The sequence below is a fragment of the Myotis lucifugus genome, unplaced genomic scaffold (genome assembly GCF_000147115.1).
Source record: "Myotis lucifugus unplaced genomic scaffold, Myoluc2.0 scaffold_109, whole genome shotgun sequence".
Lineage (NCBI taxonomy): Eukaryota > Metazoa > Chordata > Mammalia > Chiroptera > Vespertilionidae > Myotis > Myotis lucifugus.
In genome coordinates, this window is record NW_005871157.1 from 822,171 (window position 1) to 841,506 (window position 19,336).

General features: G+C 47.2%; 1 protein-coding gene across 3 annotated transcripts in view; it reads right to left on the bottom strand.

Annotated features, from left to right (window-relative positions):
• PPP1R14D (protein phosphatase 1 regulatory inhibitor subunit 14D) overlaps positions 1–19,230 on the bottom strand; it is a 24,630-nt gene extending 5,400 nt beyond the window's left edge. For 2 of the 3 annotated variants that reach the window (XM_023757473.1, XM_023757472.1), the window contains exons 1-2: positions 18,544–19,230; positions 4,917–5,124 (exon numbers count right to left, since the gene is read on the bottom strand). In XM_023757473.1, the coding sequence (XP_023613241.1) occupies positions 4,917–5,124; positions 18,544–18,695 (360 nt within the window). In that variant the 5' untranslated portion in view covers positions 18,696–19,230. Of the gene's footprint in view, positions 1–4,916; positions 5,573–18,543 lie in introns of those variants that run through there. The other variant, XM_006093031.3, reaches the window with a different exon arrangement.
• Positions 19,231–19,336: the final 106 nt, after the last annotated feature.

Consider the following 19,336-nt stretch of genomic DNA (forward strand, 5'->3'; position numbering starts at 1 on the left):
ACCAGAAGGCCGAGTAAGAGTTAGCCAGATATTTAACTTCTGGTCATGATGGAGTAGCAGGGACCAGATTTATTCTCCCAACATAAGTGCTAGAACACTAGACAAAAATATATGAACAGTGTTTTCAGATATTGGACAAGAAGTAGCTCAGAAATGCCTGCGAGAGAAGGGAAATGAAAGAGGTAAACTCCATACTTGCCCTGAATTGCTTTCTAGAGGCAATTTCCAGACAAGAGAACTGAGAGAGAGAGAGAATCCAAGCAGAGCACAGTGGTCTTGCTACGCTGATATGACAGAGATCAGAATTCAGGGTTGAGGTGACTGGAATCTGCTGGACAAAGTTCTGGAGAGGAGGGAGTTAGAAAGAAAATAACCTTCAGAAATCTGCATAAGGGGTCTCTTAAGTCTGCTGAACACAAGATGCACATGCCTAGGGTAAAACTTCACGAAGCCAGGCACCGTGAGGTACCGAAAGCACAGAGCGAACAGTTCCCAGACCTCACAGAGGTGTGGAGACAAGTCAAAGTCCACCCAGCCAGAGCGACAGTTATGCAGGGATTCAGCAGCGACCTCAGAGGGGCCATGCTTCACTACGGGGGTAAATTATTCTCTAGATTAAAGGCGACTCTAGACTAATGCTAACAGAGCTTAAAAACAAGCCTCAGCAGAACCTCAAGTAACTAAACTACCTACTAGGATAAAGCCCAACATTCTTAAAGGAAGAAAAAAAAATCCAGTTACTCAACAACATTAAATTTACACTACAATTCAGTATCCAGATAGATAGTCATGGCAAGAAGCAGAAAATGTTCCCTATAAACTAGGAGGAAGATCAATTAATAGAATCAGACCCACAAATGACAGAGATGATGGAATCAGACAAGGAAAACATGAACACAGTAATGATGAAAATAAAAGATATGAGAAAGAACCAAACATCTAGAGATAAAAATTACAATATTTTAAATGAAAAATTTACTGGATGGAAATAATAGCATACTTGCAGAAAAAAGGATCAGATGAACTGGAAGATAGAGTGAAAGAAACTAGTCAAAATGAAGCTCAGAAAGAAAAAAACCTGGGCAGTGGGAGAAAAGGAACAGAACAGCTTTGGTGGCCTGTGGGGTAATATCAAGTGGTCTAGCATACATGTAATTTGAAATCCCAGAAGTTGGGGGGGGGTGAAATTATTACATAGAATATAATAAAGATACTATATTCTAGTGATTAGAATTCTGCCTCTAAAAAAGTATTAGTTGCCCTGACCGGTTTGGCTCAGTGGATAGAGCGTCGGCCTGCAGACTCAAGGGTCCCGGGTTCGATTCCGGTCAAGGGCATGTACCTTGGTTGCGGGCACATCTCCAGTGGGGAGTGTGCAGGAGGCAGCTGATTGGTGTTTCTCTCTCATCGATGTTTCTGACTCTCTGTCCCTCTCCCCTCCTCTCTGTGAAAAATCAATAAAATATATTTAAAATAAATAAATAAGTATTAGTGCAGCCAAAAAACCCCACACATTTTTATTCTCTCCTGGGGATATGTTTATTGATTTGAGAAAGGAAGAGAGATAGAGACAGAAAGAGAGAGAGAGTGAGAGAGACATCAATCAGTTGCCTCCTTTATACACCTGGATCAGGATGGAATACACAACTTTTTGTGTATTCAACCAACTGAACCACCAAAAAATTTTTATATGACTTATGATGTTATATTAAATATAAGGAACATATATTACCTAGAGTCAGATTGCCCCTGCAGTCTGGAGTTGAAAAATAGGCTCATATCATAATCCATATTCTTTCCCTCAAGTTTTAAAAAATATATATTTTATTGATTTTTTTACAGAGAAGGGAGAGGGATAGAGAGTCAGAAACATCAAAGAGAGAGAAACACCGATCAGCTGCCTCCTGCACACCCCCCACTGGGGATGTGCCCACAACTAAGGTACATGCCCTTGACCGGAATCGAACCTGGGACCCTTCAGTCCGCAGGCTGACGCTCTATCCACTGAGCCAAACCGATTAGGGCTCTCAAGTGTTTTTTTTGAATTCTCAGAAAATGAGCAGATATATCAAACAACTCCTGCTGAGATGAACAAGTGTGGTACGCTTGTGATTCTGTATTTATTACATGTGGCAGTATCCTGCCAGATGCTGCCAGATACGCCTCTTTCTCAGCTCCACTCCCTACTCAGGCCCCTTACTCCTGCCATGGGACCAGCCATGGAGTAAGGTTCAGAGATGAACTAACAATGTCTGTTTTCACAAATTCATTGGCAATACTTTTTTAAAGTTGGAAGGTTAACAGATTGTTTCTTAAAATCTCACCACACTGAAAGAGCTGCATCAAAATGCTAGCTGCCAGCAGGAAAAGATCGTGTCATGAAATCCATAGGAAAGGAATGTTTCAAAATCTGGGGTGATCAACAGTGTCTCCCCTGCTGCTGTGTGCATTGGATTTAGCTCAAGGCAATGATTGGTGACCTTGGCAAGAGCTCTCCATAGAGTTGGGGGAACAGAAGCCAGATTTTGATGGTTTGAATGGTGATAGGAGGGGGAAAGGTAAGTAAAGGATGTGAGTATGGACAAATCCTTTAAGTGGTCTTATTGTAAAGGAGACACGAACTATGGGATGGTTATTAGAGTGGGGCACGTTGATGAACGAGAGTGTTTTTAAAATAGGAGAAACTTATGGGTGTTTAAGCCCCTGCTTAGTAGCCAAATCCACACTCTCCCTCTGGACAACAGGAGCGCTAGCGCCCCAAATCTGTTTGTTTGGGTTGAATCCAGACTTGCTTCCTCTGAAGACCCCAAAGCAGGCTGTACACCCCGTGAGAAGAGGTGGGGCCCTTCATCAAAGGAAGGTTGGGTCCCTTTAAAAATACTAAAGAAGTGGTGATGCATCCCTGGAACCATTTCCAGTTGTGCCATTTAAGGGGGACATGTAAGGGAGACCCTGGTGGGTGGCGAGGGGCCCTGTGAAGTTAGAACTGGGGTCCGGTAAGTCTGGAGGCTCTATTGCTTCCATCTCTGCCCAAGGTGATCAGCCACTTGGGGCTTCCCCAGCCACTTGGCTGCTTCCGGATGAAAAGAGCAGGGATTAGGAGAGGAACTGCCACCTGCACCTTTGGACAATCACCATGGCAACTGCAGGCCAGGTATTTTATTTCAGTCATTGCCTGGGAGCGGTCCTCCTACATGTCCTATTGGAAATGTTTTAAGCTCGTTATTGTACAGCTTCCTCCCCTCGCCCCCCCCCCCTTAATCTTGCAAAACAAGTTTTGTCTAGTGTCTCTCTTTGATGCCCCGAAAGGACTTGCCCTGCGGTGTCTGAAATATGAGACTTTTCATGCAAGTGCACAACAATCTGAAATTGAAACTGATCCAGAGAGAGAGGGTGCTGGCAGTAGTGACGGGCAGGGAAGGTGTTCTGCAAGGTCAGAGCAGACTCAGGCCGAGAAAGTTTGCCTCTCCCGCTCCCGGCGTCAGGACATCTGCCACCTGCCCCAGGATGCAGCAGGGAACATGGTCAACACCTGGACCAAGCAGACACAGGACCCAGGAGCCTCACAAGGCAGCTTGGGCCACATGGACGACTCCTCCCCACCCACCCACAGAGCTGCTGGCACAGCCCTTTCCTGGAAGAATCACAGGCCCTTGTTTCCCACAAGAGACAGAGAGAAAGAGAGAGAGAGAGAGAGAGAGAGAGAGAGAGAGAGAGAGAGAGAGAGAAAGGACCTGAGTCAAGAAAGAGGAGAAATAAGGACCATGGTATGAGGACAAGTAAGACTTCTAGTTTCTGGCTTGGTGCAGTGGCTCTCTGCCAGCCACATGCTGGGGTCAACTGTGGAGCTTATAAAAAAGACCGGTGCCCGGGCCTCACCCTAGTAGATTCTAATTAAATTCAGTTGAGCTGCAGCCAGGGCACTGGTTTTTTTCCTGAAGTACTTCAGGTGTATGGGGAACCACTAGATGCGCAAGTAAGTGCTCAGGCTCTGCGGGCAGAGCCCCGGCTGCGGCCCTGAGTACCGTAGCTTCCTAGCTACTCAACATCGCGAAGCTTCCACGTCCTCCAGGGTGAAACAGTAGCTACCTAATGGAGTCGTGCAGGTGCTGAATGAAATAACGCACATCAAATGCTGGCCCTGTGCCGAGCAGGTGCTTAAGTGCTCAAAATGTTTTCTTGTTAAAGCAGCGGTTGCTACTCATTAGGATCCCAATGTGGAGATAGCTAAGTACTTCCCATGACAAGGGGCCAAGACCCACCCCTTGGCCTGGGTGGAACTGAGGGTAGTCAGTGACCAGCTGCTGGCGTTAGTGCTGGTTGCTCTGATGTTCTGGCCCCGTTCTGTTCATGCTGAAATGATGAAAATGTTCTATATCTGTGCTGACAGTATGAAGCCACTAGCCACATGGGGCTATTGGGTAGTGACACCGAGAAACTGAACTTTTAATATTATTTAATTTTCATTAATTTGAAGTTAAATAGCGACACATGGCTGATATCTACAGTATTGGACAATGTAGCTCTAGACGTGTATGTTTGTTGAGGATAAGAATAAGAAAAGACAAAAAAGAAAAAAATAGCCCTTCTATTATCTCTCTTGAGCACCAAAACGTCCTAAAAGGAGATATTGGCAGGCATTCAGAGTCCTGTTTTATAGATGAGGAAACCAAGTCTCAGAGATGGTAAAAGACATGCCCTGGATTCTGAAGAGAGCTAGAGGCAGAGCCCAGACCAGAGGGGCCAGATTTCTGGGCTGCAAACCCACGCTTCACCTGTTGGGAAAAGCGTTCTCTCCATGGGAGCATCTCACATCCACCCTCCAGCTCCTCCTGAGGTCTCAGAGCAGAGCTTTTCTCAGCTCCCTGGCCAGGCTTCAAGCCCCCCCCCTTCCCCCCCTCCCCCACGCTACCCACCTGGAAGAGCTCCTGAACCTTCGCGTCCACCCACTGCTCCACGTCCAGCCAGCGCTGGAGGTGCCCCCGGTCATACTTCACCGTCAGCCGGCTCGGTCTCCGGGACCTGGACGCCTTGGACGGGTCGGGGTGGGACTTTGACTCTGAGTCTGTGGAAGACGTCCTCCTCTTCCCAGAAGCCCACTGGACCTTCTTACTTGAGTTCTCCCTGTCAGGGTTGGGAGAGGTGCAGGAAGCAGGGTTTGAAGACAGCATGGAAGGAATGGCCTGGGCAAGGAGCTGGGGTAAACTGCCAGTCAGACCAAGGTTGCCAGGGAAGTGAGGAAACTGAAAACAGGAGAGACCAGCAGGGAAGAAAGGTGGGAGGGGCAGGGGTCAAAGATCAACAACAGGTACTGGAAATGCCAGACTCCTGGCTGCCAGTGAATGGCACTCCTGAGCTGAGCTGTGCCCTAGCCTTCCTTTTTAGCAGGTGCAGAGGCTCAGTGTGACATAAACTGCACATGAGCAAAGGTCAAGAGGGCGCCATGCCTCGGGAGGGAAAGGGGCCCTTGCTTGGGTCCTGAGGGGGGTGGGGCTGTGATCTGTGCTTTGTGACCAGCTCTGGAACGGGACCAGAGTCACACTCATCTGAGAACCTGCTGCACTCCGCCGCCTGGGACTAGATCTACCTGCTGTCAGAGGGGGCCTGCAGGAGCGGTGTCCCTGGCAGGCAGGAGCTCCTGCTCAGAGGATGGCGCTGCAGGGATAGTCAGGGGGTGGTTATCTGTGGTCCTCATGGAGCCAGTGCCCTCTTGTGTCTGGGTGTGTCTGCCTGGGAGCTGCCTTTAGGCATATGTGAGGAAGGGGCGCTCCTGTGTTAGCCGGGCCCTGGGTGCTCGCAAAGGCAAATTTATCAAACTTGTCTCCAATTCTCTTTTTCCAGAGGCAACTGCTTAGGAAGCCATGTTTACCATCACATGACCCTCCCCTGACTCACGTCCTTCCCGACAGAGGAAACCTTCAGATTAACTTTTACCCAGCTGTCAAGGCCTACGACTTCTACACATGCTTGCATTCCAAAGGAATGGTATTTTCGTTTGTTTAGTCCCTTGTAACAAAAATACCTAAACTTTTTAGAAAAGTTACAGAACACTAATTTTTTTAAATTGATTTTTAGAGAAAGGAAGGGAGAGAGAGAAAAACGTCGATTTGTTGTTCCACTTACGCATTTATTGGTTGATTCTTGTATGTGCCCTGACCAGGGATCAAACCCACAACCTTGGTGTATCAGGACAATGCTGAGCTAACCAACTGAGCTACCCAACCAGAGTTAACTTCTTTTTTTTATAATGAAAAGCTCAGAAGGACAAACAAATGAAAGTGAAACTTTCTCTTCTTTCCCCAACTCCTCTCCCCAGAGGCAACTGCCATCAACAGCTTGTCTTTAGTTCTCCTGTGATCACCATTATCCTTTTATGCAACACCATAAATGTGTCTGTTTTAGACAGTATGTCTTATCTCCTTAATCTGAAGGATGAGAAATTAACTCCCTCACACTAACTCCATCTCCTTTACTTTCCACATTCCAATTTTAATTTATATATCACTTTTGAGGTCTGGTAGCAGTTGCCTTTATGTTGAGTTTCTGTTTCCCATGTATGGACTTCAACCATCATACTGTACACGGACTCCTAAAAGACAGCTTTAGACAGAGGCCAACCGATGGGTCTTTAGGGCCAACTTTAGGCCCTGGAAAAGCCCAGGTGTCGAAGGAAGACTGACAGATCTCAGTTCCAACTCAACTTTGCCTTGCATGGGTTTCACAAGCTCTTTAAGTCTGTTTACTCATCTGCAAAATGGGGTTCCGGGGAGGATTACATGAGATGATAGATATAAACATTTAGCATGGTGTCCAAAAGAGTCCCTTCTTAGTAGACATCCATTCCCTTCCTTTCTCCCTCTTCCCACTCTCCCTGCCTTCCTGGTGAGGCTCTGTATCAGAAAGGCTGGCCCTGGGACTTCTCAGTGACTTCCCGCCTGGGCCTCTTTGGAAGAGGGTGGAAATTAGCCAGGATAGGGAGGCCTCTAAAATGCATCCTGTAGACTCTCCTGTTACTTTGACACTCTGTGATGGGCAGTCATTATTGTATAGTCCCCTCTCTCTGCTGCTTCCTGTCTTCTGAAGGATCTGAGGGCCCTTTCAGGAAAAGGAAGCAGATCAGAGGAGTCAGTGGGTTTTGTTCATTCATCACCTCATTCACTTAACAAAGCCTTTATGAGCTCCTCTAGCGGGCCAGTATTATGCTCAGCACGAGGATGGGTGATCCAAAAGAGACACCGTTCCTGCCTTTATAGAACTCACCATCTAGTATAAAAATAAGCAAACATTAATCAGCTAATAAATAAATATAAAACGGCAACTGTATTTAGTGATCTAAAGAAAAAAGTGCTTTAAGGTGTCACGTCATGAGTAATAACATTTGAACTGAATGCTGAAGGATGAGTAGGTGTGAACGAGGCACAAGGGCCAGGAGGAGTGGCCCTGGCAGAAGGCAGACCATATGCAAAGCCTCTGTGACACGAAGGAGATGCTGAATACAAAGGACAGAGAGTCCAAGGGATTGGAACAGAAAGGAGGGGGCCATGAGCAGAAGGTGTGAATGTATCTACACAGGGCCTGGTGAATCATGTTAAGGAGTTTTATCTCTATTCTAAGAGCCTTGGGAATCACTGCAAAATCTTAAGCAATGGTGGTTGGGCAGACTGACATAATCAGATTTAAATTTCTAAAAGATCACCCTGGCCATTGAATAAAGAGAGGATCAGAGGGTGCAGAAGGGCTGGAGGAGACAGTTAAGAGGCCATTGCTGTAGGGCTTGACTAGGGGAGGTAGTGTTGCTGATAGTAAGAAGTGGAGAGATAGGAGAGGTATTTAGACCTTTAACAGAACTTTAATTGAGAACATAAATATGCAAACTTCATAGATGCCTACATAGAGACATAGACAGGTTCATGCATGGAGCCTCTCTGAGCCTGTTTCCTAATTTGTAAACTAGAGGTTGGTGGGATTCTGCATCAGCAAACAGTGTGGACCTCGAGGGCACACGAATGAGTTATTCCCATCCTATATAATAAAAGCCTAATATGCAAATTGTCCCCTCAGGCGGTCATTTGACTGAGAGTTACACCGGGAGACCGGGAGTTCGACCGCTTGCTATGACATGCACTGACCACCAGGGGCGGCGCGGAACATGGCAGGCATTGGCGATGCAGTGCCAGCAGCGGGCAACAGTGGAGGTGCTGCCGGCCCCGATGGGGCCCCGATGAGAGCGGGACCTCGGCGGGATGGTGGAGTAGGTGAGTGGGCAGCACCAGGCCAAGGCAGGTGCGAGCGGGGGCCCAATCGCCCCACAGATTGCCCTGCAGATGGCGACCAGCAGTGGCGGTGGCAGGAGGCAGGGCCGCAGCTGGCTTCCAGGCGCTGAGGGAGCCGGGTGGGGTGGGAGGGCCCCCCAGCTGGGGAGGCCCCAGCCCCAACCGATCACCCCGCAAGTGGGATGGTGGAGCAGGTGAGGGGGCGGTGTCAGGCCAAGGCGGGGTGCCAGGCGGGGCTGTGAGGCTGGGGGCATGAGCTGGGGCTGCGAGGCTGGGGGTGCAAGCTGGGGCCCGATCTCTGCAGGCCACCCCGAGGGACCCCACCTGTGCACAAATTCGTGCACCTGGCCTCTAGTTATTAATAATGTGAGGCTCCTTAAGGTATTCGCCAATGATACATCTGATAAGGGGTTAATATCCAAAATTTATAAAGAACCTAAACAATTCAAAACTAAAAACAAACAATCCAATGAAAAAGTGGACAGAGGACCTGAATAGACACTTCTCCAAAGAGGGCATACAGATGGCCAATAGACATATGAAAAGATGCTCAAAATCACTAATCATCAGAGAAAGGCAAATTAAAACCACAATGGGATATCACCTCACACCTGTCAGAATGGCTATCATCAATAAACCCACAAACAAAGTGGTGAAAATAGTGGCATTTGAATGGTGGAAATATGGGGTATTTTTTAATTCTATTCCATTCTATTCCATGTTATTTTTTTTTTTCTCAAATGCTGAAAGCAAGTCACTTTGTTTTTCAAGACTCACTAATGGAGTCCAACCTGTTCTGTTAGAGGCAATTCCATGATCTAGTTACTCAATGCCCTGTTATTAGATGTATGGGATTGCTACCAGTTTTTGCCATTCTAGTGCTGCTCTGAACATCCCTGTAACTATTCCTTTGTTAGCATCTCGTTTTCCCCCCTTAAGAGAATTTCTAGAGGTAGAACTACAAGGACAGAGGATGTGTAAAATTATAGGAGAATTTAATATTTATGGTCATATTAGCTCCCTGAAAAATTGTACCAAATAAACTGTTTATAGTTTGATGTCCTAATATGTTCAGTTAATGAATATGTTAGTTATATACACATTGCTGCATAATAATTATCCCCAAATTTAGTAGCTTAAAACAATAAGCATTTATTATATCACTGTTTCCGTAGGTGGCTTGGCTGGCGCCTCTGGCTTAGGGATTCTCAGAGGCTGCAAGCCAGGTGCCGGCCAAGGCTGTCGGTCAGAGACATTGTTTCTTGCCTTGTGGACCTCTCTAGAGCAGTGGTCGCCAACCTTCCGGACCTCCGCGGACCACCGGTTGGCAACCGCTGCTCTAGAGGATACGCACCGCATAGCAGTGGCTTCCACTAGATCCAAGGCACCAGAAGAGGGAGAGGGTGTCAAGCAAGATGGAAATCACAGTCTTTTTGTAGCCTAATCTAGGAAGTGACATCCCATGACGTTTTGCTCAGCAGAAGCCAGCCACTAGGTCCAGCCACACTCCAGGGGGAGAGATGACACAACAGCAGGTGGGGATTACTGGTGGCCACTTATGGGCTACCCACCACACTGGGATTTGTGCCTGCCCTCAGAGCACAGTGTGGTGGCCTTGTCTTCTGGGGTCTGTGTGAACGCCCGCAGTGCCTGGTGGAGCAGCTCAGGCTGGAGGCCGGGGTGGAGAGGATCCACAGTACTGCATGCAGAATGCCTGCAAGGATGCTCTGCTGGCCAGTGTTCCAGCTGGAAGCAACCCTTCTGGGAACCCAGACCCTGAGCTTTCCTCTGGAGACTAGGAAAGAAGTTCACTGAGGAATGCCTTCAACGCCAAGTGATGAATGGCTGCCTCCGAGTCTCAAGAAGACATTTTTCTCTAATCAAATGACTTTCAGATATTTCAGACCTTTCCTGTGGCCTGGTACCATAGCCAGAATTCTACAGAAATTGATGAGTTTGTACTCAAATAAAGAATCTGGGGGAACCCAGCCTGCATGGCTCACTGGTTGAGTGTCGACCTATAAACCAGGAGGTTACAGTTCAATTCCCAGCCCGGGCACATGCCCGGGTTGCAGGTTTGATCCCCAGTGTGGGGCATGCGGGAGGCAGCCAATCGATGATTCTCTCTCATCATTGATGTTTTTATCTCTCTCCCTTTCCCTTCCTCTCTGAAATCAATAAAAATATATATATATATTTTTAAAAGAATCTGGGGGAAAAGAGTAGACCTTTTTTAAAAATGTTTTTTGATTGATTTGAGAGGGGTGGGGTGGGGAGAGGAACTCAATTGGCTGCCTCCTGCATGCCCCCTACTGGGGATCGAGCCTGAAAACCAGGCATGTGCCCAGATTGGGAATTGAACCGGGGACCTCGTGGTGTACAAGACAATGTTCAACCAACTAAGCCACACCGGCCAGGGCAAGGAGTAGACTTTTAAATAATAACGGCCTGCTTTGTTTGACGAAGTGCTTTTACTTAAACAAAAACTTTACCACCACTCTTTTCGTGGGGCCTTGGAGCCTGTCGGATGCTTTAGGATGAAGCTGAGCTTCTCTTTCCCAGCCACTGGCTCTCAGAAACTCGAAGTGGACAATGATTGCAAACTTCATACCTTTTATGAAACGTGTGTGTCCACAGAAGTTGCTGCTGATGCTCTGGGTGAAGAATGGAAGGGTTTTGTGGTTGAAACCAGTGGTGGAATGACAAACAAGGTTTCCCCATGAAGCAGGGGTCTGCCTGCCTGCTGCTGAGTAAGGGGCATTCCTGTTACAGACCAAGGAGGAGTGGAGAAAGAAAGCACAAATTTGTCCAGGGCTGCATTGCGGATGTCAATCTCAGTGTTCTCAATTTGGTCATTGTCATAAAAGGGGAGAAAGTTATTCCTGGCCTCACTGATAACTACTGTGCCTCCTCGCCTGGGGTCTGAACGTGCTAGTTGTATCCGCAACCTTTTCCATCTCCCTAAAGATGTCTGCCAATAAGTTGTGAGAAAGCCACTCAACATAGAAGGTGAGAAACCTAGGACCAAAGCACCCAAGATTCGGTGTCTTGTTAGTCCTCACGTCCTACAACACAAACGCCGGGTGTATTGCTCTGAAGGAGCAGTGTGCTAAGAGGCGGCAGAATATGCTCAACTTCCGGCCGAGAGAATGAAGGAGGCCAAATAAAAATGCCAGGAACGGTCCTAGCCGGTTTGGCTCAGTGGATAGAGCGTCAGCCTGTGGACTGAAGGGTCCCAGGTTCAATTCCGGCCAAGGGCACATGCCCAGGTTGTGGGCTCGATCCCCAGTGGGGGGCGTGCAGGAGGCAGCCGATCAATGATTCTCTCTCATCATTGATGTTTCTATCTCTCTCTCCTTCTCCCTTCCTCTCTGAAATCAATAAAGAAATATATTTTTTTTAAAAATGCCAGGAACAGACTGCCAAAAGCCATACACTGTTCTCTCTGAGAGCTTCCATCTATAAGTCTAAGTCTAGTCAAAGTGAGATTTACTAAGAATAACAAATAAAATCAAAAAAAGAAAAAAACCTTACCACCAAGTATACAAAAATGCACCTCTTTCATAAGTGAATCACTAGTTTCTATACCCGGAATAATTATGTATGTTTTATTTATTGGATGTTCACACGTGAGGAAGGAAAACATTTTTGTTTATTAAAAAATTGAATATTTGCCGAAACCGGTTTGGCTCAGTGGATAGAGCGTCGGCCTGCGGACTGAGGGGTCCCGGGTTCGATTCCGGTCAAGGGTGTGTAACTGGGTTGCGGGCACATCCCCAGTGGGAGATGTGCCGGAGGCAGCTGATCGATGTTTCTCTCTCATCGATGTTTCTAACTCTCTATCTCTCTCCCTTCCTCTCTATAAAAAATCAATAAAATATATTTTTTAAAAAAAATTGAATATTTGTAATTTGTTGTTCCTAAGATTTTTTTTCACCATAAGAAAATTTGTTCTTTTCTCATGAATTTACAATATCTTTTTTTGTTGTTGTTAGTCCTTACCCGAGGATATTTTTTCCATTGATTTTTAGAGAGAGTGGAGGGGTAGAGACTGTGAGAGAGAAACATCGATGTGAGAGAAACATTGATTGGTTGCCTCCCGCACACTCCCAGACATTGGCTGGGGGTCGAGCCTGTAACTGAGGCACATGCCCTTGACCAGAATCAAATCCGTGACCCTTCAGTCCGAAGGTGGATGCTCTAACCACTGAGCACCCGGCTAGGGCACAGTATCTAAATGAAGATAAGCCAGTGTAAAATTGGGAGGGGGTAGAAAATAGGCTTTATTAATCAAATTGTTAGATAGACAAGGGTCTCAGGGTCTGAGCAGTTCTATATGTTATTTCTTCCTAATGTAAAAATGTAGCACAGGATTTTTCAGATGCAGCTATAAACAGGATGAGCTGCCAGGAACTCAACCAGATAAATGTTGCCAAGAAATCAATAAAATTATATACTTTTAAAATCTTACAAATTAAATGACTTCTTAATGTCGTATTTTACTTTGATGATGTGACTTTGATTTGATTTGGGACACTTTAAAAAGGATACTTTGTGTTTTTAATTATCTTTAAAGAGTTTGCAAATAGCCTGGCTGAGTATGGCTCAGTGGTTGAGCAGACCCAGGAACCAAGAGGTCACTGGTTTGATTCCCAGTCAGTGCATATGCCTAAGTTGCAGGCTTGATCCCCAGTAGGGGGCATGTTGGAGGCAGCCAATCAATGATCCTCTCTCCTCATTGATGTTTCTATCTCTCTCCCTCTCCCTCTCCCTTCCTCTCTGAAATCAATAAAGATATATATATTTAAAAAGAGTGAAAATAAAATTTCTGCTAAATTAATCATTTTCTATGATTAAAAAAATAATAATTCTTGCCCTGACCAGAGTGGCTCAGTTGGATGGGCATTGTCCTGTGCGCCAAAAGGTTGCTGGGCTGGGTTTGGCAGGTGCAGCTAATCTCTGCTGGGGTGACTAGATTGGGACTAAGAATGTTAATGCAGCTCTTCGGCTGGACCCCTCTCTCTCCCTGATAAATCTCTCCTGCTCTCTTTGGGTGGCCTCTCTCCTACAGGGTAGTCAAACTTCTTTACATCACAAATGGTTTTAAGAGGGAAAAATGGAAGCCACAAGGTTGAAGCCTAAAAGTCATGTGATACCACTTCTACTATATCCTATTGGTCAAAGCAAGTTATAGATTCAAAGGGAAGGAAAAGATAGATCCCCCCTCTTGGTGGGAGGGGCAGCCTGCACATATAGGAAGATGAGAGGTCTGGTCTACCGTCTTTTTTTAAATCCTCACCAGAGCATATGTTTCTAGTTTTTATTTTTTAAAAAAATATTTTTATTGATTTCAGAGAGGGAGAGGAAGAGATAGAAACATCAATGATGAGAGAGAATCATTGATCAGCTGCCTTCTGCACACCCCACACTGGGGATCGAACCCACAGCCCGGGCATGTGCCCTGACTGGGAATGGAACTGTGATCTCCTGGTTCATAGGTCGATGCTCAACCACTGAGCCATGCAGGCTGTTTTTATTGATTTTAGAGAGAGAGGAAGGGGGAGAGAGAAACATGGAGTATGCACCCTATTGGGGGGATCGAACTACCAACCCAGGTATGTGCCTTGACCGGGAATCGAATCCACAACTGGATGATGCTCTGACCAACTGAGCCACACCTGCCAGGGCATACTTGTTTGATCTCAAAGGGAATGAAGGCTATAGCATAAACCCAGGCCTTCTATTCTCCAAGTTCACAGAGGGGGAGTGAACCACATGGTCTAACAAAAAGAGCTAATTCATCCAAACACCTGGCCCTGGGCCTGCAATATAGAATTAGGAAACAATATCAACTGGAAATGCTTTGTAGAAGGGCAAGTCATAATCATCATGGAAAGGGCCCAAGATTGGCAGTCAAGAGACCTTAAGTCTGGGCTGGCCTCTGCCACATACTAGCTGTATGTCTCTGAACAAATCAAGGTCAAATCTCTGGGCCTCAGTTTCCTATCTATACTAATAAAAGCCTACATGGCCCTCGTGCCCTCACGTCATCACAAGATGGCCGCCCCACATCACAAGATGGCTGCCCCCACGTCATCACAAAATGGCCACCATAAGATGGCCGGCAGGGGAGGGCAGTTGGGGGTGACCAGGCTGGCAGGGGAGGGCAGTTGGGGGCAAACAGGCTGGGGAGGGCAGTTGGGGGTGACCAGGCTGGCAGGGGAGGGTAGTTGGGGGCAATTGGGCCTGCAGGGGAGCAGTTAGGCGTCAATCAGGCCGGCAGGGGAGTGGTTAGGGAGAGATCAGGCTGGCAGGCAGAAGCGGTTAGGGGCAATCAAGCAGACAGACAGGTGAGTGGTTAGGAGCCAGCAGTCCTGGATTGTGAGAGGGATGTCCCAGATTGGAGAGGGTGCAGGTTGGGCTGAGGGACACCCCTCCAGGGCACGCATTTCGTGCACCGGGCCTCTAGTATACTATATAAGGCTATACATAAGGCGAAGGCCTTTAACTAAGGCCCCCAACAGCTCTGACACTCTCAGACAGAACTTCATGAATCCGTCCAGATAACAGCTGGCTCTATACACACTGCCAGAGAGGCTCTTGGCGTCAATGAGGGTCTGAACAGGTGAAGGATGTTGGTTATTGGTTATTGACGAAGTGCATTATACTTAAACAAAAACTTTACCACCACTCTTTTCGTCGGGCCTTGGACGACGAAAACTTTACCACCACTCTTTTCGTCGGGCCTTGGCAGATGAAGGCAGGGCTGGAGGAGAGAACCTTATGCAGTGTGCAGGGTGGCTGGGAGTCCATCTGGAAGCTGGCACAGAGCCCAGAGCAAGGGCAGCAGTGGCAACAGGCAAGAAGGGATGGATGTGAGCGAATACCAGGGAAGACTGTCAGGACCCAGGGGCTGCCTGGATGTTTGCAGGGAAAGCCCAAGGAAAGGCAGGGGGTACAGATAACTCCAAAGTGACTGGGACAATGAGGCCAGGAGAGAAGAGCAATTTTGGGGTTAAATATGAGGAATGTGGAGGTTATCATGATATATTTCTCTCTTCATTACGGAAGCAGTCCATGTTCACTAAAGGGAACTTGGAAAATAATTTAAAAACTAAAAAGAAAATAATTTAAAGACTAAAAAGAAATACCCCATATTTCCACCATTCAAATGCCATTACTTTCACCACTTTGTTAGACCATCTTTTTTCCTCTCATGTGTAGTTTTTCTTTTTATCAGAAGCAGCTTAAGATAGTAGGAAAAGTGTAGTGTTTTTGTTTCTTTGTTTTTTGTGGGAAGCTGCCTATTGTCTTCACTAGCAAAGAGGTGTGGACAAGGAACCCGGAAGGCTGGTGACCCTTGAAGCCCTGGCAAAGGTCAGAGCTGTGCACCCACTCTTAGTCCAGACAATGGTAGCTGAAGCAACTTCCCCATTTATTATTATGTAAATCCTTGCTGATGGGCTAGTCTGCCTGTTACTGGAAATTGCCTGCCTAAGGGCCATGGTGTATCCCAAACCAATAAAAGGTTGGCGAGGCCTGAGCACCAGGGGAAGTCCTTCCTCTTGAGTTGGACTTGCCTGCCTGGTCCCCCAATATTTCCAAATTATTATTTCTTGTCTTGTCTCTTTCATTTGCGTGCGGCCCTCTTCCAGATCCTGAACCCTGAACCACGCGGGACGTGGGGGGAAACAAACAAACATAAACATTACACAGTTTTTTATAGATTTTTAGAGAGAGAGGAAGGAGAAGGAAAGCCCGCAACCCAGGCATGTGCCGTGGCCTGGAGTTGAACCAGGAATCTTTTGATGCACCAGAGGGACGACACCCAACCACGTGGGCCACACCAGCCAGGGTGGAAAAGTGTAGTTTTTGATGTCAGAGAGACGGGATAAAATTCTGGCTCTGTCCCTTTTTTCCAATAACACTTATTGAGTTCTCAGTGTCACATACTTTTTCTGTGTTAATTCATATAATCCTCATAATAACCCCATGAAGCCCGATTTTGTAAACAAGGAGACTAAGGCACACCGATAGTAAGTGGCAGAGAAGAGAATTAAACCCAGTAGTCTCGAGTGTGACGCTCACAAGCTCAACCCCTGTACAGGCTTGCCTCCCACTCTTCATGTGACCTTGATAGATTAGTAAACCTCTGCAAAGCGGAAATCATTCTGAGTTGTCTGAGCATTAGCAATTATATATGTCCAGTGCCTGGCACACAGTAAGTCTCCCAGCTAATGGTGGCCGCTCACCACTTGAAAATGAGTTTTTGTTTCAGTCAAGTTGAACCTGGGGTGAAGGTGGAACTTCCATCTGAACTCAGAATTCTAAGTGTGGAAAAGCTCACTGAAGCAACAGAATTGCTTGCTGGGACTCCAATCCCCGCTCTGCTAACTGCCACGTGATTAACAAGTTAGTTAACCTGTCTGAGCCTGTTTGTTCATCTGTAAAATGGGAATAAAAATAGTACCTACTTTCTTGGTTTGAGTAGATGGGGCCAAATGTGGGAAGTACTGAGGAACAGGGTTTGGGCACTGTTGGTGCTTGATAAAATTAGGTTTTGTAATGGTGTGTATAATGGATGTAATGATAAATCTGTGGTAATGTAGTATTACCATAAGGTAGTAGTCTCCTTGTTAGGATTCTTGTATGTATAAGATATTGGGGGGGAGACAGGAATTAAATAATAGAACCCTTTATTCCCACCCAGCCGGTGTGTCTCAGTGGTTGAGTGTCAACCTATGACCCAGGAGGTCACGGTTTAATTCCCGGTCAGGGCACATGCCCTGGTTGTGGGCTTGGTCCCCAGTGTGGGGCATGCAGGAGTCAGCCAATCAATAAGTCTCTCTCATCATTAATGTTCTTTTTTTTTTTTAAGTAGGGCTTTCTTTATTTTTAAATATGATTTCAGAGAGGAAGGGAGAGGGAGAGGGAGACAGAAACATCAATGGTGAGAGAAAATCATTGGTTGGCTGCCTCTTGAGGCCCCACTGGGGATCAAGACCAAAACCCAAGCATATGCCGTGACTGGGAATTGAACCATGATCTCCTGGTTCATAGGTCGATGCTCAACCACTGAACCACACCAGCCGGCTTCATCATTGATGTTTCTATCTCTCTCTCCCTCTCCCTTTTTCTCTGAAATCAATAAAAATATATTTTTTAAAAGCCTTTATTCCCAGTAACTACACAATCATTTACTTCAGTCCCAGCATACCATCATTGATTGCCCTATGTGTAGCACTGTGCCAGAGGCTGTGGTAAAACTCAGAAAATCCAGAGAAAGGGAGACAGACCCCAGATTCCCACCCATAATGTGGACAGCGGGGAGATGTTGCAGTTCAGTCAGGAAAATGACCAAAGGTTTTGCTACAAGACCTAGTAGGTAAAGCTGTTGTAGATAACATATTAGGAAGAATTTCCCCAGGAAGGGGTCAGGGGTTAAGTCATCATGAAAAGATATGGAGTCTCTTTTTGGAAGAGAATTAATGGGACCAATTCTGCTTTGTAAAGAATGGTCTTTAAGAGGAATTCTTCACTCAGGAAAAGCAATGAGCATGGCTACAAGGAATCCACAGTTCTGTGAAGGTCACTCACTCAGCTACTTTGGTGAGCTGGAACCTCTAGCTTCCCAGGACGACATTTCACTGGAAGAGAGTGGCCAACTCTACAGGAGGCGCATCCCCCGAGTGATGGAGGAGAAGGAGTCTGTGCACCAGGCAGGGAGCAGCTGGCCCAGGAGCACTAACAGGGACTCAGCTCTGACAGAGACTCCAAAGTAAACAAACTCCAACAAAAGGGCACGACTGTGGTCAAGGAGAAGCCTGGCAGCGGGAAACCATCTGTTTCTCACTCTGGCAGAAAGAAGTGAAGTATGGTAGCAATCATCTCAGGTAGAAACTATAGTTTAACTCTAACTCTGCTGTTTGGCTTAACAATAGAAAAGTTATTTTAATTTTCTGAATTGTATAAATCATCCCATTCGATTGAATGCCTTATTGATTGTAATGTGAATATCCCATTGATTGTGATCTTACTGGTTTTAGAAAGCAAATTCCTCTGTACCTGGGAACCAGGACAGCACAATCATCCCAAGACCCGAGGGTTCCAGATAATGTTTCCCTGTCAACCCAGCGGTCCCAGATAATGTGTTTCTGTCAACTCTGATCCGGAGACCCAAAACTATAATTAACATGCTTAATTCTGCTTCTGTAAACTGCTTTTTTGCGAACCAGGTTCCTCATTCCAAACCATGGGATGTAATCAATACCTTTGTGACCTTTGCCTATAAATCTGGTGGTGGGCATGGGGAGGGCACTTCGAGATTTGGAGTGCATGGCTCCCTCGTAGTCCCGGATTGCAATAAATGTGACTCTTTAATTCGGCTTCTTGAGGCGTCCTTCTGTGATTCGCGGGGTACATTACAACAGAAAGGCTTCCCGGGCCTGGCAAGGGTGGTCACGCAGGTGCAGGCACCCGGGTTCCACTTTTCGGAGGCGGAACCGCACAGCTTCCAGGACCTCTCACCGCCAGGAGATGGAATTGATTTCCCGAGGGCCGACGAGGACGGCGAAGTCATTTGCATCGGGCTTTCCCCCATTTCTCCGCCTCGATCCCCATCCCAGTGCCTGCGGGTGGGAATGCTGGCCCTTTCCCGAAAGGGAAGCGGGAGGCAGCCATCCCACCCAGAGCGCCCGACCCTCAGGCGCCGACTTCCCTGGCGCGTCCTGGCGCGTCCGGACCTCCGCGCGACGGGGTGCTGTTCTGGGGCGCAGGCCCCCCCGCAAGCTGGACTCGGTGGAGCCAGCGCAGAGCAGCCTCCGGGGGCGCTGTCGAGGGCCGGGCGCCTCCGGGCTCAGCCCCTCCGGGACCAGGCTGCGGGGGAGGGTCGGGGTCCCGGGGCCGCGGGACAGGCGCCCCGGAAGCGGGGCTGGGAAGCGCCGGCCGAGGCGCGTGGGGCGTGGGCGGGGGCGTATGCATTAAAAATAATGTCCGCCCCGCCCGGCGCGCTGACTCAGTTTCACAGCGCCCAAAGTTAATGAGGAGTTATTGGTTATTCAGTA